The following is a 23,833-nucleotide window of genomic DNA, read 5'->3' on the forward strand; positions in this document are numbered from 1 at the left end:
TATGTATAAAAGTGCAAAACGAGGAGCAATCCGGGCTCTCGGTGCTTGCCACCTGAATATGGTGGGTTTTTCTGGAGGGAAGGGTGACGAGCGCATCCTGTCACCTGCCGGCTGAAATGTAGTGGTTGTTGAGTTTCCTTGCTGGAGGGGGTGGAGGCCCGGCCATGCTCTCCTCCCCCTGGGGAAAAAAACGAAGACAAAAAAAAAGCACCCATTGGCACCAAGTGGACACGAACTCTAAGCTCGTTAGGGGCGGGGAACGTGTCTTCCAACTCTGTTGTATCGTCTTCTCCCAAGGGTTCAGTACAATGCTCTGCACACAGTAAGCACGCGATACCTACCATTGATCGATTGAACGCATTGACCGGGGGAGGGGGCGGGGAAGCCCCTTAGGACGTTTAGCCCCCCGATAACTGATCGACCAGTTCCCCGGATCAACCTCTAACCCATACGATATCGAACTTGCCTAGTTTGCTTTTTTTTTTGGTATTTGTTAAGCGCTTACTGTGTGTCAAGCACTGTTCCAAGCGCTGGGATAGACACAAGGTAATCAGGTTGTCCCACGTGGGGCTCACAGTCTTCATCACCATTTTACAGATGAGATAACTGAGGCACAGAGAAGTTAAGTGACTTGCCCCCAGTCACACAGCTGAGAAGTGGCGGATCTGGGATTAGAACCCACGACCTCTGACTCCCAAGCCCGGGCTCTTTCCCCTAAGTCAGGCTGCTTCTCTAGTGCACTGTTGCTGACTGTATTTTTGATTAGGTTCTATTTTTAGTGGTGTATGTATGTCCACTTTTATCCCCCTCCCTCAGGTTGTGAGTCTTTGGGGGGGGGGGGGTGCTAATAACTTCACCGTCACCGTTTAATACGGTGCTTTGCATGCTGGATGCCCTTAAGCAATGCTAATAAGAACAACACTCAGGCGGGCTTTTCATTTGATCTGACAGTGACTTCTGTTAACGATTAGGCCAAGTACATTTTGTTTTGACTGCATTTTCCTTTTATTCAATTTTGACTTTAAACTGGCTGGGTTTGGTTGCCTTGCTCTTTTGCCTATTTTTCTAATTTTGACTAGCTTCTGTTGGACTTTGTTCCCATTCCTCCTTTACTTCCAGTTACAGTTTTGTAGGTAAAGGAGAAAATGAAGGGGGAGTGGGAGAAGTTCAGCTTCTGAAAACTTAGGAAAAATTTAGAGGTCATCATTCCCTGTTGATTTAGACGTTCGGTAACCTGAAATTCTGTAGATTGCATGGTCTGTGTGGTATTTTCTTGTAGAGAGAGAGTTTTTGTAACAATCACATGACTGGTATTTTCTAGTGTATTCAGACTGTGTTTATTGAGCAAAAGAAAACTCTACTGGTTTTTGACTTTATTCCTTTGGAGCAACAGTTCTAAAACTTAGTTTGAGACTCTTCTCTCTTCCTCCCTAAATCTTCTTCAACTCTGTGGATCCCACATCACTGTGTCCCTTCCTCCCCTTTGCTTCATTCATTCAATCATTTATTGAGCGCTTACACTGTACTGAGTGCTTGGGAAAGTACAATACAACAATAAACAGATACATTCCCTGCCCACAGTGAGCTTACAGTCTAGAAGGGGGAGACAGACATCAATACAAATAAATAGATTACTTTCTCCCTCTTGGCATCACAAGAGCGTTTTTCAAGGCAGGGTGGTAGAGGGTGACTAGGAGAAGATTGGCCAGCCCATTCAACCTCATTAGCAGCAGCTGTACTTATTGAGCACCTACTGCGTGCAGAGCACTGTACTAAGCCCTTGGGAGAGTATGCCAGAATTAAAAGACAAGGTCCCTGCCCCAATTCATACAGGCCACAATTTTCCATATTCCAGTTTATGCTCTGTGACTCTACTCCCCCTGCCCTCTCATAATTCCTCTGGGATGAACTGCCTCCAAACTCCCTATCTCACTTCCCCCAAATGAAAAGCACTGATGATTTATTCTTGAATAACTTATTCCCATTTGTGATTAGAATTATTTCTGAAAACAGGTTGAAAACAAAGTATCTAATTACATTAAAAGAAAGCCTTCCAGAATGTGTTCTTAATGTGTAAGTAGTCCGTTAATGAAACAACTGTGTCAAACATGTTGGCATGACTACCGATAAAAGGCAAATCAAGGGTGAAATTTTGAATGCTAATGGTTACATGTTTGATAGAGTTCTTATTTGTCTAGCTACTTTCCACTCAAAAATCATTTATCATTATTAGTTTAATCTTAAAAAGGTGGGGCAACACTTAGCAATGCTATTTTCTAAGCACTTACTGTGTGCCAGGCACTGTACTGAGTGCTGGGATACAGACTGATCAGGTTGGACCCAGCCCTTGTCCCATGTGGGGCTAACAGTTTTAATCCCCATGTTACAGATGAGAGAACTGAGGCACAGAGAAGTGAAGTGACTACCCAAGGTCACACAGCATACACAGGGCAGAACTGGGATTAGAGCCCAGGTCCTTTGTCAGTCGTATTTTTGGAGTGCTTACTGTGAGCTCACTGTACTAAGCACTTTGGAGAGTACAGTATAACAGATTTGGTAGACATGTTCTCTGCCCAGAAGGAGCGTACAGACTAGAGGGGGAGACAGACTTATTCTCTACTATTTCCCCTACCCGTAACTTATTTTACTGTCTTTGTCTCCCGGAAGACCGTAAATTCCTTGTGGGCAGGAATCACGTCTGCCAACACTGTCGTATTGTACTTTCCCAAGTGCTTAATACAGTGCGCTGCCCAGAGTAAGCGTTCAATAAATACCATTGATTGACTTGCAGAGCTTGAGAAGGTTTGGCTGCACTTGGAAAAGAAAAACGAGAAAGGGCATTAAATAGATAGGAATTCCTCCTCTTTGGCAGCTGCCCCTCAACCAAGTTCCCCAGGTAGTTTGGCTCCAAAACCCCGACGTATCCCCTACTGTTGCTTCAGTCCAGAAGCAATGGTTGTCTCTGGGAGGATCGGAAGAGGCAACCGTCTTTGTTGGAAGGAGCCATGCGGCTCCCAGAAAGAGGAGATGACTTAACCTACTTACTGTTTGAAGCCAGCCCTATTTGGGTTAGTGTGTATGATCATTTTAATAAGCTCAATATAGCTGTTTTAGCTGCTTTTTTAATATAAATTGTTGGTAACTTTATCACTTGGGCCTCACTTCTCACATTGGAGTTGTTATATTTTTGACTTGGGTTAGAATGAGCAAGTGATGTTCTTAAAAGCTTTTTACAAAGCTATTCAAAAGGCTATTAATGTCAGACAACACTGCTTCTAATTTTGCACCCAATTTTCAAGGTGTTTCAGTGGTTCGCAAAAATATTACACTGGAAATATTGGCCTCAAAGGGAGCACAAGGCAAGCTTTTCTATGCTATAGCAGGTGTTTTCATTACATGATGCGGATATGACATGATGGAAGACTCAGAGAACATTCTTCTCCCAACACAAGTCTGTTCTAGGTATAACACAGCCCTCATGCTAGTGCAGGTAGTTTTAATGTAAGAAGAAATGATGCTGCATATATGTGTCAAGGAGTATTGCTGCCACACTTCCCATCCTCTACTTAATTTTGTACTGTTTGGAACTGTAGAGTATTTTGGGTTTTGCAAGATTTTTGTTTGTTTTTTCCCCCACAACTTTCACAGTATTTATTACACGAGTGGAAAGGATATAAAGCATTCTGCTAGTGACAGACATAATAATATAATAATTTTTATCCAAAAAGGTCAGGCATGGTGGTATTTTTGAATTATCTTTCCCAAGGCTCCCTAATTCTCATACACCTAGTTGCTATTTAACCTGGTTTTCCCATTGCGCAAGATTTTTCAAGAACATGATCATAATTATAGCAGAAATGACTACTGTGTATCTCTGGAAAACTGTAGATTAAACAAAACCCTCTCAAACTATATCCCATAATAGCATTATAAATTGTGATATTGTGTATGAGTGTTTTAACAATCAGTAAGGCTGCATTCTAGGAATTGTGGAAAATCAATGTGAATAGTTGACTGGTGAATATATTGTGTGGCTAAAGATTTCCTGGTTTTGTTTTTCTGTTCCATTGCCTGGTTCCTGGAATGTGATTCTTCCCCGCACACACATACAAAAAAACCCGAATTAATAATTTCGGAACCATGAAAATGACCAAAATGTGTGAAGAGCCTCAAAAATATAGGCCTTGAGTATCATGGATACATCTAGAAATTACATCCAAAAGTCTAGTGTTTAGTAGGATGTACAGTGCCCAAAGCATAGTGAGTGCTTGGTAGATTCCATGATTTTGCCTGGATTGCTAAAAAGAGTCTTCTTTAATCTTGGATGGAAAAATTCATGAGTATTAAGATATAATAGTCTTTTGGTCTCATTTCCTGGAACCAAAGATAAACTGTGAGTGGAATTAGAAATGCCTGAATGGTAATTGAACCAAGGACTGAGGCGCAACCTCTCCACAAATCATTACTGCACTCCCCATTTTTGTTGAAATGACACCAACAGTCTGGCAGGAGCAAAATTGAGATTTTGTAGGTAATGATTTGGAGTACTTGGTAATTGTTTGAATTGCTTTGCAACAGATATTCTGCTAATCTCACAAATGAATAACTTCTCTTTTTGAAGGCAGTACCTATTCCCATTTTGACATTTGGAATAGAAACTCTATTATAGAAAATATTGGGTTTTGTTGCCCTGCCGGTTTCAGGCCTAGGCTACTTGCTCCTCAGTCCCTGTGCATATTTTCAACTCTTAAAACCAGTAAAGGCCTCCAAGTGGGATGGGCGAGGGTGTGTATGGCGGGGGGAGGGGAAGAAGACTGACGGTTAGCACATCTCTACTGAAACTCACCCATTGGGAATGTTTTTGCCACCTGCACGCTTGGCCTGGCCTGTCTCCAAAGCCTTGAAGTTTTTTTTAGCACGAGTTAGAGAAGCATGTGTAAAGCAGGCCTTGAAGCAGCAGCATAAAGCTCTTTGCACATATCAAAGTTCAAGTCTAGGAAAGTGGTGAGGTCCTCACGTTGGCTTTGGCTCTTTGACTTGAACAGGCGCACAGGCGCACCTTATTTGGAGGGATGAGCTTTGTTGAGTTGTTCAATATCAGTGGTATTTGTTGTGCTCTGACTGGGTGGGCAGACCATGGTACTAGGTTTTTGGTGGATGTACAAAAGAAATAAAAGATGAGTTCCCTGATCTTGAGAAACTGAAGATCTAAGGAGGGAGAGAGAAAGTATAGCTGTAATATACCAGAGTTAAGGAAGAGGGAATACATACAGACACAGGTAAATGAGCAGCAAAATACTTGAGCATCCAAGGGACTGATGGGATCGAGTTATGGGGTTAGGGGAGAGGTGGATTAATTAGAAAATGCTCTCTGGAAGGAGTGATTTTTGGGGGAGTGCTTTGGAGGAAGGGTTAGAGGGGAAGAAACATGGTTTTGGACATCGGCGGAGGATGGTTTATCTATGGCTGGGGGAAAGAAAGGCATGATCAGTGAGTCAGAGCCTACAGAGTTCAAAGACTGGGACAGGCTCTCGTGGGAGAGGTAAAGAGAATGAGCTGGAGAGATGTGGTGATAAGAGAACATAACACAATAAAGAAGCTATTTTATAGGGCTTTATTAATTTGAATGGGTCTCAAAATGATTTGTGGCTACTCCCCAGTTACAGATGAAATAGAAACAAAATTGCCTGCCTCCCCAAACTCCAAATTGGCTCACTGGAGCACTCTGCCTGGTGAACTTTAATCTCGTGGTACAATAACAGATAGAACACTAATGACTAGAAAGGAAATAGCTGTTGCATCATGGAATATCAGGACGCTACTGGACAGAAAGTTATCTCCACAGAAGGTTAGCCCTCTTGCCCATTAACTGGGCACATGTAGAGTAAACACTGCGGCATGAACTGTAACTAGGCTATCTGATGGACAGCTCACAGATATGGGGGCTGGATTCACTTTGTGGACAAGCTCCTTTCTCTGCAGTGACAATAACAATAATAATAATAATTATGGTATTTAAGTGCTTACAATGTGCCAGGCGCTGTACTAAGCACTGGGGTTGATACAAACAAATGGAGCAAATACTCTACAAAGCATGGTGACACTGTCATGCATGGCCCACTGCTGCCGTGGTTACCACTGTCTCATTTGGTAGCAGTGATTGAAGGGATGACACACCAGCATCACAATGCACGACCGCTCTTTTTTGTTAAAGCACCCTCCCCCTCCCCCGCCACCAGTGTCCTGGTGCCCCATCCCAGCCTAGACGCCCACCACGGCAGAGAAAGTTCGTGCCTAAGTAACCCCTTTTCAAGCCTCCCAAACTTGTCCCTTAATGCCCAGTTCATCAGAGAAACCTGCATGATGAGGAAGTTCCTCTTTTCTTTTGATGCAGTATTTAGGAACCCTCTTGAAAGGAAATTCCTCTTTTTGGTGATGCAAAGAGTCCTGGGCTCTTGATAAGTTTCCCCGGGGGAGAAGTGAAGTGACTTGCCCAAGGTGACGCAGTGGACAAGTGGCGGACTCCGAATTAGAACCCAGGTCTTTCCAACTCCCAGGCCCGGGTTGTTGTAGTGTATATGTCTAAGATTCTATTTATCTTGATGATATTGATGCTAGGCCACTTGTTTTGTTCTGTTTTGTTTTGTTGTCTGTCTCTCCCATTTAGACTGTGAGCCTGTTGTTGGGCAGGGATTGTCTCTATCTGTTGCCAAATTGTACATTCCAAGTGCTTAGTACAGGGTTCTGCACATAGTAAGCGCTCAATAAATACGATTGAATGAATAATAGCATTAAGCACTTTTTGTGTGCAAAGCATTGTACTAAGTGCTGGGAAAGTACATGTTGTGAGAAATAGACAGGGTCCCTGGCCCTCAAGGGACTGACAATCTAAGACTAAGTGGGGGGAGAGGCAAGCTGTGGTAAGGAGAGAATAAAACAATGAAAAGACAAAATCAACCTAAATGATGGGGGGGGGGGATTCCAAAATAAAGTAAAAACTGTGAGGTACAGTGGCTAGAAGAGCAGAGTTTCAGGGTTCTCGAGGCCTCAGAGTATAACAGTCTGAGCCCAGTGAGTGCCCCAGCTGTGAACTGCCCAACATTCTACACTTTGTCGAGGCGACATGCTGCTGCTGCCCCTGAGTCTGTTCCTGTGGTGGAGGAGGTGGCACAATGCTGGTCAGGAAGGAGACCGCGGATGGCATAGTGTGATGAGGCAACGCAGGTTGGATGGTAGGAGACTAAAGTGGGGCTGTGCTTGTCTTTCCTGTGGAGATGGAGCGAGGCAGGTGGGGAAGGAGGCCCAGAAATGATTTTGGGGGACAGGTTACCAGCTGTGTGGCTCGACAAGCCATTGTTTAGGGAAGCCAAAGCACATGTGGCTGCTGCTTCTGTCTCTCCTGCTGAAATGGAACAAGGCAGATCATTAGGCTCTTTTGCACAGAAAGGTCGCTGACCCCTTCCTAGATTATATCATCATCCATCAGCAGGGCTTGAAAGATGTGGGATCAGTGTGGCCTCGTGAGTTGGGATCGAGTGCCGTACTCACGTAGGGACCAAACTCAAGCTGTCACTTCAACTAGGGCCTTGAAAAGTGGCATCAAAACCGTCGAAGAGGCTAAATATCAAGCTCCTGGAGAATAAAGGAACTCGCAAGGTGCTCTGTGAAGAATATCAGAAGAAGAGGGTAAGGGGAGAGAGGAACAGAGAGACTGAATCAAGCATCCCAGAGTCTCCTGGGCACTGTTGCTCTGGGGAATCATCCAATGCCCAGGGTGGCTACCTTCTCCCCTCCCATGCGCTGGCCCCTTCTACGTTAATGAAAATCAGATTCCTTCCCAGGGCTACAAGTTCCAGCTGCGCCTCACACAAGCTGGAAATCCAGGATCCCGTCTGTCCTGGCCCATTTCCTGCTTGTGCCCAGCCTGGCCTGTTACCAGCCCGTCCCCGGGTGGGCCAGTGTGGTGCCAGCTGCAGTCCTGCTGAACCTGAAGTGCTCAGCAGCAAACCAGAAGTGGCTGGAAATTCACTTCAGGGGAAGGCTGTGGTTTGAGGCTGCCCTTGGGCTACTGGAATGGGGCAACCTCTTGTGGCTCCTGGAAACGAGTGGCACCGCAATCCTCTGAATGAAATGAGGTGCTGAGGAGCATTCTTACTCACAATCTGATTCAAGCCGGATTGTCCTGTGCTCATCTGATCCCATCCTGACGGCTCAGATGCAAAAGGAGCAGAGCTCCAGCTGGAAGCCGGTTCCAGCGATTGTCAGAACAAAACATTCATTCAGTTGTATTTATTGAGCGCTTACTGTGTGCAGAGCACTGTCCTTGGGAGCACTTGGGAGAGTACAATATAACAATAGACATATTCGCTGCCCACAGTGAGCTTACCTGAGCCGACCGGAGCTGTGAGCTTCAGATGGCTGCAGGCTGTCGCTTCTGGCATTTAAGTTGGGCTAGGTAAGATCAGACCTCGGAAGTCCAGATTGTTAGCCTTTGAGGGGCTCTAGCTCATAGGAGGTACCAGGCTGAAAACATTTGAAAAAGGCTAAAAGGTTATTATCCTAAGTCTTTTCAGTCAATCGGTGGGATTTATTGAGTGCTTTCTATGTGCAGAGCACCATGCCCAGCGCTTGGGAGAGTACAATACAACAGAATTAGTTTATTCTAATTCCGAGCATTTGGAGAAATGAGTTTCTTTGGTCTAAAAGGAATCGGCTGGGGAGGTTGGCACCCTGGATTTTGAACACTCTGGTAAGTTTCTTCAGATGAGAATTGGAATCTTGAAAGGTGTGCCTTGTATTAGTTGGCCTAAAATGTTCTCTTAGGACCCGGCACTGACAGTGCTTTTATAAGGACAATCCAAGGACGGTGCTGAGGAAGTGAGTGGGGCAGATGCTGGTTTTGCCATGATAGTTGTGGCGGTCAAGTGTTCTTGTTCCGCCCTTTGCCAGTCCCCAGCCAGCAAAGTGGAGGTAGAGTGACCAGTAGGAGCTTATGGAGGCAAGATCGTGGAGCACCAAAGGCATGGTGGTATAGGCCTGGGAAGCATCGGCGACAGCGTGTGACAACCTTCTGGCATGAGGGCTGGAGGTGGCTTACCTCCGATTTAGAATACATCTTATTTAGAATGTGTTATAAACTCTTAGGCCTACTGTAGCCATGGTTCTTGATTTGGATTAGGTTTTGAAGAAGATCCAAGCCATGCTTGTCCTACAGGTCGCCGTCCTGGGGCCTAGGGCAAGCAGGGTCCCGCGCTGACCGATGAGATCGCAGCGGCCCTTACCCAGTCTCAGGGGAGAGCTGCTTCCAGCAAAAATCCTGATCCAAGTTAGAGAGGTCCCCAGGGGGAGGCGACGGCAGGACTGCCAGGGCGTTGGCACAGTTCCTCTTCTGCTGCCTCACAAACCCACTCCAGCCTACAAGAGGATTACTGCCAGAAAGTAGTGTTGCTTTGTTTCAGGGAAGACCCTGCACCACCCTTGTGAACTGCTCCAACCTGCCTCTCTAGACCTTAGGACAAAGCCCCCGAAAAATCATAGCTCCTCTGAGAGGCTTCCCTGACTTAAACCCTCACCTCCCCTGTTCACCCTTCCCTCTGCGGCACCTTTGTAACTGCGGCAGTACCACTTAAGCACTTGGGCAGTCACTCTCCCCCCAGCCCCACAGCTCTTCTGTACGTATCCATGTACTCTGTCGTTCCCCCCCCCGGCAGGTTATTTAAGTATCTTGTCTCCCCCTCTACTGATCAATCCATCAGTGGTATTTACTGAGCGCTTACTGTGTGCAGAGCACTGTACTAAGCGATTGGGAAAGGACAGTACCAAACACTAGGTATCGGCCATCCCGGCTCACAAGGTCATTTACAGATTAGAGGGGGAGACCAACATTAAAGTAAAGTACAGACGGATATGTGCATGAGTGTTGTGGGGCTGGAGAGGGGTCCAGTCTATTGGACAAATAAAAAAGCTTTATAGTGTCCTTTGTGTTCCAGGTTATTGTTTCTGCCTGAGAGATTTCACTCAAGTATGGGCCTGAAAGACTTTTTCCTCAATCACCAGCAACGAGTTGAGAGGAGTGAGATTTGAAACTCTTAATGTTGTGAGAAGCCATAAAATATGGAGTGAAATGCCATCAACTTTTTAAAGTTAGCCATTTTATTTGATTTACAATTTATAATAGATTCTCAATCCTCAATCACCATCAAGGACAGAACTAGGCTTCAAGGCTCTACATCACCTTGCCCCTTCCTACCTCTCCTCCCTTCTCTCTTTCTACCGCCCACCCCACACGCTCCGCTCCTCTGCTGCCCACCTCCTCACCATCCCCCGTTCTCGTCTATCCCGCCATCGACCCCTGGGCCACGTCCTCCCGGGGTCCTGGAATGCCCTACCGCCTCACCTCCGCCAAACTAATTCTCTTCCCCTCTTCAAAACCCTACTTAAAGCTCACCTCCTCCAAGAGGCCTTCTCAGACTGAGCTCCCCTTTTCCCTCTGCTCCCTCTACCCCCCCTTCACTTCTCCGCAGCTAAACCCTCTTCTCCCCCTTTTCCCTCTGCTCCTCCCCATCTCCCTTCCCATCCCCTCAGCACTGTACTCGTCCGCTCAACTGTATATATCTTCATTACCCTATTTATTTTGTTAATGAGATGTACATCACCCTGATTCTATTTATTTGCTATTGCTTTAATTAGATGTTCTTCCCCTTGATTCTATTGCCATTTTTCTTGTCTGTCCGTCTCCCCCGATTAGACTGTAAGCCCGTCAAAGGGCAGGGACTGTCTCTATCTGTTACCGATTTGTACATTCGAAGCGCTTAGTACAGTGCTCTGCACATAGTAAGCGCTCAATAAATACTATTGAATGAATGAACAAGAAGAGTGGTCTTAAACAGAAACAGGAGAGATTTAGTAGGCATGAGGGTCAGTGTCTTGAATTCTGAATTGAAATAGGTTGCTGTGAGAAATTACGAAATCTCCCTTTCTTGGAGATCCTTAAGACTAGGGTAAATAGGATTGAAGTCCTATAGGATGGCAAAGGGTTGGATTATGAAACTTCTGTACCCTTCATCTTTAATGCATCATCTGAAATATTTCCTACAGGAGTTAGTGTTCCAGCCCAACAAAAGTATTTTTTTTTGTATTATTATTAAAGTGCTTACTATGTGCCAGGCACTATACTAAGTGCTGGGGTAGATACAAGTTAATCAAGTTGCCTATCAACCTTCACATGAAGCAAAAACTCCTCACTCTTGGCTTCAGAGCTCTCCCATCACCTTGCCCCCTCCTACCTCACCTCCCTTCTCTCCTTCTACAGCCCAGCCCATACACTCCACTCCTCTGCCGCTCACCTCCTCACTGTGTCCCGTTCACGCCTATCCCGCCTTCGACCCTGGCCCATTTGCTACCACTGACCTGGAATGCCCTCCCTCCTCACATCCACCAAACTAACTCTCTTCCCCTCTTCAAGGCCCTACTGAGAGCTCAGCTCCTCCAGGAAGACTTCCCAGACTGAGCCCTCCCTTTCCCTCTGCCCCTCCTCCCTTCCCCCTCCTCCCTCCCTCTGCTCTACCCCCTTCCCCTCCCCACAGCACTTGTGTATGTTTGTATAATTTCTTACTCTCTTTTATTAATGTGCATATATCTATGGTTCTATTTATCTATTTTGATGGTATTGATGCCTGACTACTTGTTTTGTTTTGCTGCCCGTTTTAGACTGTGAGCTCGTTGTTGGGCAGGGATTGTCTCTATCTGTTGCCGAATGGTACATTCCAAGTGTTTAGTATAGTGCTTTGCACACAGTAAGCACTCAGTAAATGCGATTGAATGAATGAAGTTGGACACGGTCCTTGCCTCACATGGGGCTCGCAGTCTTATTCTTCATTTTTACTGTTAAGGGAACTGTTTTCGACTTCCTGTTCCTTCCACCCACTCCCTGCAGCTGCCTTCTGAACCAAGTCAGTCAATAGATACGGGAACAGGACACAAAGCAGATTCAACCCCGAGTTACCTTCATGATCTCTTTTTCAAGACTACAGTAATTGGAAAACCTCAAACCAGGTGACACAGGTATCATCCCTTGTCATTACCCAGCAGAATATCTGTCCTCCAAAATCCAGGTAATTTGAAAATCCTTCAGGCAGCATTTTAAAATGGAGATTACAATGCGTTACTTGAAAGATTCCTTAGCAAATTAGCAGTAATAATAGAGCTACCCTTCTGTTTTTTTGTCTTTTTTTTAAAAATGGCATTTGTTAAGCGCTTACTATGTGTCAAGCAACGTTTTAAGCACTGGGGTAGATACAGTTAGGCCAGATACAGTCCCTGGCCTACATGAGGTTCACAGACTAAGTAGGAGGGAGAACAGGTATTGAATCCCATTTTGCAGTTGAGAAAACTGAGGCAAAGAGAAGTTAAGTGACTTTCCAAGGTCACATAGCAGGCAAGTTGCAGAGCTGGGATTAGAAACTAGGCTCTCTGGGTTCCAGGCCCATGCTTTGTCCACTAGGTCTTGCTGCTTCACATCTTCTGTTTGAGCAGCGTGGCTCAGTGGAAAGAGCCCGGGCTGGGGAGTCAGAGGTCATGGGTTCGAATCCCGGCTCTGCCACTTTGGCAGCTGTGTGACTGTGGGCAAGTCACTTAACTTCTCTGGGCCTCAGTGACCTCATTTGTAAAATGGGGATTAACTGTGAGCCTCACGTGGGACAACCTGATGACCCTGTATCTCCCCCAGCGCTTAGAACAGTGCTCTGCACATAGTAAGCGTTTAACAAATACCAACATTATTATTATTATTATTAAGATGACACTGCCAACAGTAGGACCGCATCCATGGACTGGAAGTCAGGAAATCTGGGTTCTAATTTTGGCTCCACCACTTGCCTGAGGTGTGACCTTTAGTAAGCCATTTCATTGCTCCCTGCCTTAGTTTCCTCAGCCTGTAAAATGGTGATTAAATACTTGCCCTCTATTCCCCTTAGTGATCCTTGTGTGGACCACAGACTGTGTCTGATACGACTGTATTATATCTACCCCAGTGCTTCGCTCAGTGTTTGGCACAGAGTAAGTGCTAAACAAATACAATAATACTCATAATTTTTGAATGGTATTTAAGTTCTTACTATGTGCCAGGCACTCTACTAGGCACTGGGCTAGACACAAGTTAATCAGGTTGGACAAAGTCCATGCCCCTCATGGAGTTCACAATCTTAATCCTCATTTTACAGAAGAGGTAACTGAGGCACAGAGAAGTAAAATGACTTGCCCAAGGTCACACAACAGACAAGTGGCGAAGCCGGGATTAGAACCCCAATCTTTCCAACTCCCAGGCCCATGCTCTTTCCACCAGGCCACGCTGCTTCTCTTCTTTCTAATATTAACTCCTCTCCCAACCCACTTCTGTTCTCTCCCACTATGTTCCTTCTGATTCCCAGGCCCGTTCTCTATCCACTAGGCAACCTTCCTTCTCAGTTCTTAGTATTATTATCCATAGGGATGTGTGTCGTTGAGAAACTGGTAGGACATACTTTTTACTTTGGCACATTATACAGATTTTAATAATCAATCCTTTTTATTGTGTGAGAAGCCTCCAGACTATATTTCCAAAATTTCACTCTGCCTTTTCAAACACACAATAAGCTCATTGTGGGCAGGGAATGTGTCTGTTTATTGTTGTATTGTATTCTCCCAAGTGCTTAGTACAGTGCTCTGCACACAGTAGGCACCCAATAAATAAGATGGAGTCAATGAGTAATATTCAAACAAATCAAATTGCCTCATGAAAAAAGCTGATAAATACAATTGGAACCTATCCCTTTAATTTTTCCTATTGACTACCATTTAGACATCTCTCCTTATTTGACAAGTCAATAGTTGGAATTTCATTGCAACAGGATGTATCTATTATTAGCAGAAGTATCCATGCTTCACACAAAGTAGACACAGAGTTTTCCTATTTATCTTTGTCCCTTTTCCTTTCCTCTCTTTCTGTAATTATCTCCATCAGATTATTTTTCCATCTTTCCCTGCTTCTCCTCTCTTCCTTCTAAGACTCTTGACTCTTGTGTCGTTCTGTCTCTTTCTTATGTATCTCTGTATTTATTTGCCCCTCTTGTGCCCGTTTCATGTCTCACCTAATTTCCCCATGTCAGACTCCTTTTTGCTTGCCATTTGATAATCCTGCTTTTGCTCTCTCTCACCCCTGCCCTACTGCGGCGGATGATGTGGGGCTGCCGGACTCCATTTGGCCCATCGGGGGCAGGGGAGGGAGGGGGAACAGGGCAAGACAGCAACTGGGGCCCTCCGAGGCTGGGGAAGGGGCCGGCGTTGAGTCCCAGAAGGTCACGGACCCTGTCCTCTACAGTGGAAGGCCGTGGGGAATTGTGGGGTGCAGCTGGGGAGAGCAGGACCCCTCTTGTCTCTGGAAATCTCACTGTATCCTCAGTGGGGGAATATAAGGGGCTCCCGTCCCCTATTGGTGGGCTCAGGTGGTGAGGAAGGGGCAATCCCACTTCTTCCCATGTGTATGATCGTGTTGGCACTGTCCTCTCATATCCCTGGGGTGATGGGAGGGGGAAAAGACTAACTCCTGCCCGTGCTACCCCTTCCTTCTCCTCTCTTCCCATCCTCTTCTGTCTTTTCTCTTCCTTCCTCTCCCATTTTTTCCTCTTTCCTTTCCTTCACCTCCCGGCTCCCAATCCCCTTCTCTTTCCCCCACTTCCCTGCTGTCAGCAACAGCTGTGGCTGTGAACTCTCCGAGCAGCACAATGACATGTAATGATGTCACGTGGGGGCCCCAGGGAATTGAGTTACCTTGGGCTGCCTGGGGATGGGGTTAATTCGGCTCGGCTGCCACCAAGCGGACATAAGTGCAGCAGTGGGGTGGGGGGATGAGGTTTTTAAAATCACCATGTTCGCAGTAAAGCAAGCTATTGAAATTGTGTGGCTGATTTGGCACACCAACTACTGAAAGACTTGGTTTGTGGGACCCTTTGGTGCAAAAAGGTTGCCAGCTCCTGGCCTGAGGCATGTCATGAACACCCATGTTGATGTGGCCATCCCCATTCAAATTTATAGAGAGAGGTATTAAATTTATTCTATATCTGCATGAATGAATTTAATATCACACCTCTGTCACATGTATGGATTTTTTGATTCTCTAATTACACTAATCCTAAGCACTTAATACAGTGCCCTGCACAAAGTAAGCGCTCAGTAAATATGGTTGATCAGTACACTGGATTTCTTATTTTAGATGACATACCTTGTATATGTAGTTTTACTTACAGACTTCTTTTCAGGAACATATCTCTTTGTAAATTAGAATATACCTGTACTTGAAGAAATATGTTGTTCATGTTGTTCTGAGCTTTGCATTTGGAAGAGGATATCTTATACATTTGTTGATGGACTGTTAATCCAGAAGTTGGAACATTTCAAAGTGTATAGAAATTGATTTTTTGCAGTCTTCATTTTCTTCATTTAGTAGTTGGAGCTTTGTTTTCACTTTTTCGAGGCAACTGGAGTTTGCCACATACACAAAACCCCATTTGAGGGCTATTTTTGACACCCCCCAGCACCACTTCTTCTATCTCTACTTCTCACTGGACCTAGTATTTAAGTAAGATCATCTGAAAGAAGGTAGGATGCTGGAAACTGTTTCTTGTTCTCCACCTGGAAGGAGGATCTACCTTAAGTAGAAATCTTCATTTTATTTGATTGGGGTAGACCAAATTGTGACCTTAAGAAATATCAATTTCAGTAAGCATTTTATTGACTGTCTGTAACATATGTAATGCCATTTTATATACTTGGGACTATATACAGCACATGTAAACTGAAGACAGTGTGGGGGCTGGCAGACAAATATAGACACCGCAAACAAACACCAGTGATAAGCACGACTCCCTTCTCCCTCCTGTTTTCTCTACCTTCACCCCCAGGCTGGTTAACAGAAAAAAGTCCAACATTCTCATTTTTCTCAAGGTCTTGTTTTGCCCACCTTCCATTCCTGTCAGGGTAGGGTTGGGTCCCACGATGGCAGGTGACTTTCGATGGAGAGTCGAGGGGGTGGGGGTAGAATGGCTAAAACTCCCCAACCGTCTCCTGACCCTGATGATGGAAGACCGGGACCTGTGCTTCTATACTTCAGCCACCCTCCACTTGTAGAAACCCAGCAATGATGAAGTTTTCCCAGTTTTTCAAGCATGTGACCGGTATCTTCGAATCATTTCTTCCATCTGAAAAGAATACTAAGCACCTATTTCGTATCACTCTCTTCTAATGAATTATAACTTTTCTCTTGCAGGTAATATATCCTCAGCACTCCAAACTTACAGATAAAGAGGTGAGGAGATATACCACTCTATATGTGCTTTGCTCATTTTTATTTTGGTCATTATTTCAAGATTTATGGCTTTTGTTCTCTCTTTCAGAAAACCAATATTTGCTACTTGTCTTTTCCAGATTCCAATTCAGGTAATTCTTTTCATACACTTTAAATATAAAATGGAGTTCCTATTTTCTGGTTAGAAAGATGTTTTGGAACTTAGTTGGGCCATACAAGAGTAGTGGGGGAGGAGAATAAGACTTTGATCTGACATGAACTGCTGGGACTTGTAATCCACTTTTCAAATAGACCCTTATGCATCTACTTGCCATTCAAGGAAGTATGGCAGTTTCTTGATCCATGGTATTAAGTGCTTGGGAGAATACAACAGAGTCATACATATGATCCCCGCCCTCAGAAACTTACACTCCGTTGGCCCGAAAATGCTCTGTGATCAACTTGCCTGTGGACCACCCAAGGGTGAGGGCAAGGGGGATTTGTACCCAGAGCTAGCCACCACAAGTTTCCATGAATCACCCTAGGCGAAGGCCTCTCTTGCCTCTGGAGTTAACCTCGCTGATGGTCCCCCAGCTCAGCACAAGGCAATTCAACATCCAAGGTGTATTCTCCAGCAGCTGTCCTAAGGAGTACACATTACGGGCCTTCAAACTGAACTTTGCTTCTCTCTGTCCGCTGGAAGCTTCTTGGCTCCCAACCCGGCCCCTCCTCTCCCTTCCCTCCTCCGGACATCCCTTTTATGGTTCGTTAGTTAGGCCATGTTTTGTGTGTTCAGTCAAGGTCACATCTTGCAGGTGGAGCTAGGGGTGACTTTTGTCCTAATTGCCCTACTGAATTTGCTCTGTCTTGCATGTCCATCCCCTCATATGTTTGTGCTTATTCTGTGTTTCTGCTTAATCATATCCCTTACCCCCCACACATACTTGTAGCTTCTCCTCCTAACCTAGTTTCCATATTTAGTTTTGCCATAGCTGTTCTCATAAACCTGTAACTTCCCTTTCTCCATGGTCTCTGTCTCTCCTGAACCCCAACGCTCTCTTTTTTTCCATTCCTTCCATAACTACCACGTGCACATAGTTGCCCAAATAAGCCCAGATGGGCATCTAGGGTGGGTGGGTGACTGTTTATTTTCATGACTTCCTTAAAGGGTTACAAAAACAATTGAGATGAATCCTGCTGCCAAATATTAATTCATTGATGTCTTTTAATGTAATAGTGATTTCCACCAGTTACCAATTAATTATTTGAATAGCATTTCTTAACATTGGCTTTTATATTTACCCTGTTTTAATGTCTCAGTTAATTTTAACTTTGTCCACTGTAGGAAAATGTGAGATAGGGAACATAGATTTTTACCAAAATAAAACAAACACCACCATTAGAAAAAAGCAAATTAACACAGTTATAAATCAGAATGACTAGATTTTGCCAGCTAGTTATAAAGAAATGTCTTAGATCTGTATGTACCACCGCTGAACCTTTTTTGCAGGAGGATTCAGGATGTGTGTCAAAGTCTAGAATATCTCACCTGAAGTTTTGTTAATTCTGTGGTCCAGGCACATGTCATATTCTAGTTTGATTTACAGAATCAGCCTCCTCACTGGTCTCTCTTCCTCTGGCCTCCCCCTATTCCAGTCTATAATTCACCCTGTTTCCCGGATCATTTTTCTAAAACAACATTCGGCTCATGTCTCCCATTTCTTAAAAACCTTCAGAGGTTACTCATTCCTTTCAAGCAGAAATTTCTGACAGTCGATTTTACCCAGTTCTCTCTCTCTTATCCAATCTCTTCTCCCACTACACCTCAGCTTGTACTCTTCATTGCCCTTAAGCTAACCTTCTTACTGTGCCTTATTCTCATCTTCTGCCACTAACATCTTTCTCACACGCTCCCCACTGCCAGGAATTCTCCCCCGCCCCCTTCAAATTTGACATACCACAGCTCTCCCCATCATTATAGACCTTCTGAAATTGCGTCTCCTCCAGAAGGCCTTCCCCAATTATTTCTAATCTCTCCCCACCTTATACCCGCCCTACCCCAACTGCCATTTCAACCCCTCTGTACGTCCCAGTACACACAACCCCCAAAACACGTATGTACTTATCTGTATAGTTTATTACTCCCTCCTTTCTGTAAATTACTTTAGGGTCTCTTCCCCTCTAGATGGTAAGCACCTTGAAGGAGGGGGTCATGTCTACTAATTTTGTTAGTACAACCTCCTAGTACAGTGTTCTGACCACAATAAATATTATTGATCGATTAAAGTCTTCATAATTTCACTAAAGCAGTGGTTCTCAATGCTTTTCTGCCAAGGACCCTTTTTGCCATAGGACCTTTTAACAGACCCTCTTCCACTTTTTTTAAAAAATTTCCCTCTCTTGTTTCCCTAAAATCAGTGCTAGTCGTTCCTGTATCTTAAGGTTTTCATTCCTTTCTTTTCTTCTTCCAAGAAAATTTTCATTCCCAGGAAAATCTCCATTGCTGATGATTCCTCATATGTGACCTATAGAGGGTGCCCAGAGGTAGTATTGTACATTTATCAAACCATTTTTCTCCCACAATCAGAGTTTGTAGGTACTAAGTATGGATAGGAAACTAAAGTAAGGATGATTATATAAAGACATGGATAAGAATAAGAAACTAAATAATTGGAAGGGAGCAATGAAGAGAAGATTCTTTGTTGCTGTGTGACTTGCCTTAGAATCCTAGTCCACAAATTTCTTCTGTGCAAATAAGACCTTAAAATTTCTTTTTTCTGACTTTCCAAGGGAAGATTTCAGACTCCACCACTTACCTACTGTGTGACTCTGGGCAAGTCACTGAACTTCTCTGTGCCTGGGTCCCTCATCTGCAAAACGAAGTTTCAAACCTATTCTCCCTCCTACTTAAACTGTGAACCCCATGTAGGACCTGATTATCTTGTATCTACCCCAGTGCTTAGTTCAGTGCTTGGCACAAAGTAAGCACTTAACAAATACCAGAGTTATAATTACTGTGATTAATATTTGTAGTAGTGATCCCCAAATGGGAGGTCTTGTAGTTTTCTGAATAACATTCATTTAAGAATTCAAGAAGCTGTAGCTGAGAAACACTGAACCCTTCAAACCAGAGATTGATCAGTTCAAATAACATACATAATAGCCTGAAGTATTTTCTGAAACAAGTTGTTCAATTTTAAAAGAAGAATTCGGCCCAGTTTCATGAAGGCAGTTCTGTAGCCAGCACTGTTTAAGTAGTGAATGCCCTGTTCAAAAAAATAACAGGAAAAAAAACCGCAGCATAATTATTAGAATCCAATTAGTCCTCAGAGCCTTGGGGTTTGTGGATATTAAAATTCGGTTGGTTACAATTTCAGTCACCAAAAGTCCTGCCTTAGATGGAAACATCTTGATTTGTATCAGGGCCTGTCCCACCATATGAATTTTCAAAGGTCGGATCCGTGTAAAACCCCGTTTTTGGTTTGTAGCAGGACAGGATCCCTTAGCCCCGGCAGTACTGGTGGCAGCGTTTACTGCCGCAGAAAGCAGGAGGAGGAAGAGCAGAAGGCTCCTTTTCAGTGGCAGCAACTACTACTGCTTCAACTGCCATCACTTCCAGAGCTGTAATGACTTCAAAGGGGCTGTGCATGAGAGGGAGTTTCAGAGTCCGAGTGACAGTCTGCGTTTCTGACTGTGTTGGAAACTCCTAATATCCATGCCACCATCGAGGGCCAATACAGGCAGCTGGGACCGCCACTGAGACGTCGTCCCAGGTCACGCGGTTTGACTTGGGCCTTATTGTCGTCCCCTTCATTGCTTTGCTTCCAGGGCAGAGACAGCTCAGAAAGTCAGCTCACCTGGGCTCATTGATTCCATGACCCAAGTGAGAGCAGTGGCCCTAACTTGGCCCATCCTCTGAGCAGAGTGTCCGCTGGGGTCACCAGGCTGGAGTGGGGACAGTGGTAGTGAAGGCATGTAAGTCTTCAGTGGTACTTACTGAGTGCTTACTGCCTGCAAAGCACTCTACTAAGCACTTGAAGTCTTGCCCCTTTGGCCCATTACTTTCTTTTCCCTGTGCCCTTGCCCTCTCCCTCCCCTCGCCGCCCTTTTCCTTATGCTTAAAATGACCAGACAACTGCAATAGGATGGTGGAGTGTTAAAATCCTGTACGAAGGAAGGAAGGATAATGAGTTGATCACTTCCCCAACAGGAGTTGCTTCCAAAAGAGCAAGATATGACCATGGCCAGATGACTCTGTCCTTGTCATCTGCTAGTTTTACAAGCATAGCGATGAGTCACGTGTCTCAAGGCTAAGAACATACATCTCTTAGGCCAGTGCTCTGCACATAGTAACTGCTAAATAAAAGAGATTGATCGATTGATCTCTTTGGACACAGATTAAGCTGTTTTTGCCTGGGGCATTTGAGGTTTATTCTTGTAATTATAGTCTCATCTTTGTTTTACTTCGTTGGGTATCTTTTATTTTTAACTCTCCAGTTTCCTATTGGATTTTGACAAAAGTTTATCTCTGGATTTTGGATTTTACAACATCTGCTCAAGATGTTGTAAACATAATCCTGGAAAGTCCCGATTACTTCATTTGTAAGATTCTACTCTAAGGCTGCCTAACGAAAACATTGCTTCAGATGGACAAAATACAGTTAAATGTTTGAATTTCTTGTTTGAAGTTTTATTTTTAAAGTTACTTGAGGTTGCCCATTTAATCCATTTCTATCGATATTGGTTTACCAATGGAAGGGTGTTGTTACTGTTCAGGGGAATGCTAGGGGTGTTTTGGGGAGGGACTCAGGGCTTCCCCTATCTGCTCTCTGATCTGCTGAGATCTGCTCAAATCCTCACTGGTAACCTGCAGTGACACCCTATTTCTTGGCCCCAAGGGGTCAATCCCCATTGAGCTCCATGGAGGATGCAGTTTGTAGTGGCAAGGAAGGCTCACTGCTTCTGGGAGTCTTTGGCGCTTCCTCATTGCAACAGTGATCAATTCTCACTGCCCCCTTGTAACCCAAGGTAACTTGGGTACAGGTGTGGAGCAAGAATTGCTTTAAAGGTTGCAGGGGTTTAGGAATGCAAAATATAGATATTTTAGGATTGTATTCCTTTAAGAGAGATAGGAAGCTCTTGCGGAGTCAGCAGGAGGGAGCAGTAGAGGAGACCAGCCCGTGTCATGTTCACATAGTTTCATTCTATAAATAACTTATTCTTCATTAAACAGTCAATGACTGATTTGATTATCAGCGAAGATATAGAACACTCTAATCCTGTATTTTACGACTGGGAATCTTTTCCCAGTGGACATAGGAATAAGATAAGATGACCGTATATTTGAAAGCTCAAAGTGGGATGGGGGTGCCCGGGGGATTGAAGTCCAAGATGCTGGAAAGGAAGACACAGAGGGGACAGAGAGAGGATGGTGGGAAGACAGATGCTTTGACAGAGAACACTCCTTCAGCCGCTGCTGCTTGGGCTATAGCAGCAGTCACCATTGTCTCTCCTCACTCCACAGCATAACTAGAAATCTCTGACAGTGACAGTACTGCAAACCTTTAGGAAATGGGCAGTTTGGTGGCAGCAGCTGAGGAGGAGGAGGAAGCTGGCCAGCCTCTCCTCCATTCTGTGCACTGCTGTCATGTCTGTCACATCGCCTCCTGCCTCCCTGGCCGCCCTGTTTGGTTAGATCTAGATTTAGGAAGTGCCGAAACAGTGTGTGGTGCATTTAGGCAGGGAAGAAGAGGACTTTTTTTTTTTAACCTCATAAAATAATGGTATTAAATGAGTAAAGGTTTTAAGTCAAAATTAATGGGAAATAGATCCATTAAAGTGAAGAAATTCAATTGACCTATTCATCGTGTACTGGAGACAGGCACGCTTTGCCTACTTCTAGGCATTCTGTGTATAAACAGTTTAAAGGAAATTATCATCTCTTAGCTCAGTAAAAGGCTAACTCAATCTATCCTTAATTCCTTCTTTTTTTTTTTTTAATTAGGTTGTCTTGGAGACACCCAGTTTTGTTTTCGATTCCGACAGACTTCTGGCAGGAAGGTGTCATTGCATTGTCTTCTGGACCAATTTGACAGAGATTCACCCGTTTGCTTAAAGGTTAGAGATATGATAATGGTTAGAAAGGTAGCAGAATAAGAACACCACAATGTGTATAACTGTGTATCTTCTCAACACCTGATTTTGTTAGTCATTTGAGTTAGTATCTTTGCAAGATAACTGTTCTTGAACTTCATTAAATATATCTTGTGGAATATATTGGAATATTTCACCCCTTCCAGGAGTTGTTTTTAAAACCTTTATCCAGTGTGTAGGGCCTGGGCCGAGTGAGCCAGTTGATGACAGTGCTTGTCAGTCAGCTCCAGAAATGATTTTTTGCGGTCTATTTACCGATACCACTGGCACTAGCGTATGTCCTACTTAGGCTCTTTAACAAGCCCTATACATATTTCTCTGGCTTAATGTTATAAAATGACATCTGGTTTTCTCTTAAAACCTCAACAAATCAAAACATAAAGGACTGGGCCAAAGTTTCTCTCACAAGAATGTCAAAGCTTCATTTCTTTTGTAGAGTTTAATAAGTATTTTCAAATAACTTAAATAGCAAGGGGCTTCATAAACTGTCAAAGTAGTTATGTAGTTATTTTAAAGGGGAAATTTCCCTTTAGAGAGACATCTAATCCTATTCTATGGTGTATGTAAAAATTAGCATTAGTACCTCCTCTGCTACTAAATAAGTACCTCGTAGTACCTCATTTTATTCCAAAAAGATTGGTGTAGAAATTTAAATGGCACCTTCAGTTTTCCCCTAAGCATAAGAGTAAATTATTTTTTAAACTCTATTTATACTAGAACATTTTTAGCTTATTTTATCCCTTTTGCGGAATAGAAGTGAGAGAAAAACAATTAGGAAGCTGTTGCGTGACCAAAGGGAATTTCACTTTCGTATTTGAACAGTGTGATTATTTCATTTTGGGGTGGGGGCAGTTTTCATATGACACAATTCTTAGTTGTTTTAGTCTGGAGTTCAGTGTTGTATTTTAGTCTTAAGGTACCACATACTAGAGTTGGCATATGTGGAGAACCTTAAGTATTCAAAAACTGGAGATGTTTGTTGACTCAAGGTTTGTTATTCTTTGGCAGAAAGATCCTGCATATTTCTATGGTTATGTTTATTTCCGACAAGTTCGAGATAAAACATTAAAAAGAGGCTACTTCCAGAAGGTAATTTGCAACTTGGACCCTGGTTAGAAAAGTCATTTTGTTGTATGTTATGTGTTGTTTCCACATTGCAAGATTGATGTATATTTTTCAGGTGCCCACAATGTGTTGTCTATTTTTAAACAAATCTTTCTTTTGAATTCTTACCAATTTGATTTGGACATCTTTTAATTTTATAATAATATAATTATGTTTTAAGCATAGTCATTTTAAGGCAGAAGCGTGGCACAGTGTTTTGAGAGTAAAACCAATGAAGCCAGATGGGCCAGTCAGTCC

The 23,833-nt window shown here is 43.9% G+C and overlaps 1 protein-coding gene across 3 annotated transcripts in view; it reads left to right on the forward strand.

The window, feature by feature from the left end:
* Positions 1-23,833, forward strand: part of DENND6A (DENN domain containing 6A) — a 110,463-nt gene that overhangs the window by 48,288 nt on the left and 38,342 nt on the right. For all 3 annotated transcript variants that reach the window (XM_029050634.2, XM_029050633.2, XM_001510993.4), the window contains 4 exons: positions 16,301-16,339; positions 16,428-16,470; positions 22,323-22,435; positions 23,480-23,560. Coding sequence is in view for 2 of the 3 variants with exons in the window: in XM_029050633.2 (XP_028906466.1) it covers positions 16,301-16,339; positions 16,428-16,470; positions 22,323-22,435; positions 23,480-23,560 (276 nt within the window). In the remaining variant the exon portion in view is untranslated. The remainder of the gene's footprint in view (positions 1-16,300; positions 16,340-16,427; positions 16,471-22,322; positions 22,436-23,479; positions 23,561-23,833) is intronic.

This window comes from Ornithorhynchus anatinus, chromosome X1, assembly GCF_004115215.2.
Source record: "Ornithorhynchus anatinus isolate Pmale09 chromosome X1, mOrnAna1.pri.v4, whole genome shotgun sequence".
Classification (NCBI taxonomy): Eukaryota; Metazoa; Chordata; class Mammalia; order Monotremata; family Ornithorhynchidae; genus Ornithorhynchus; species Ornithorhynchus anatinus.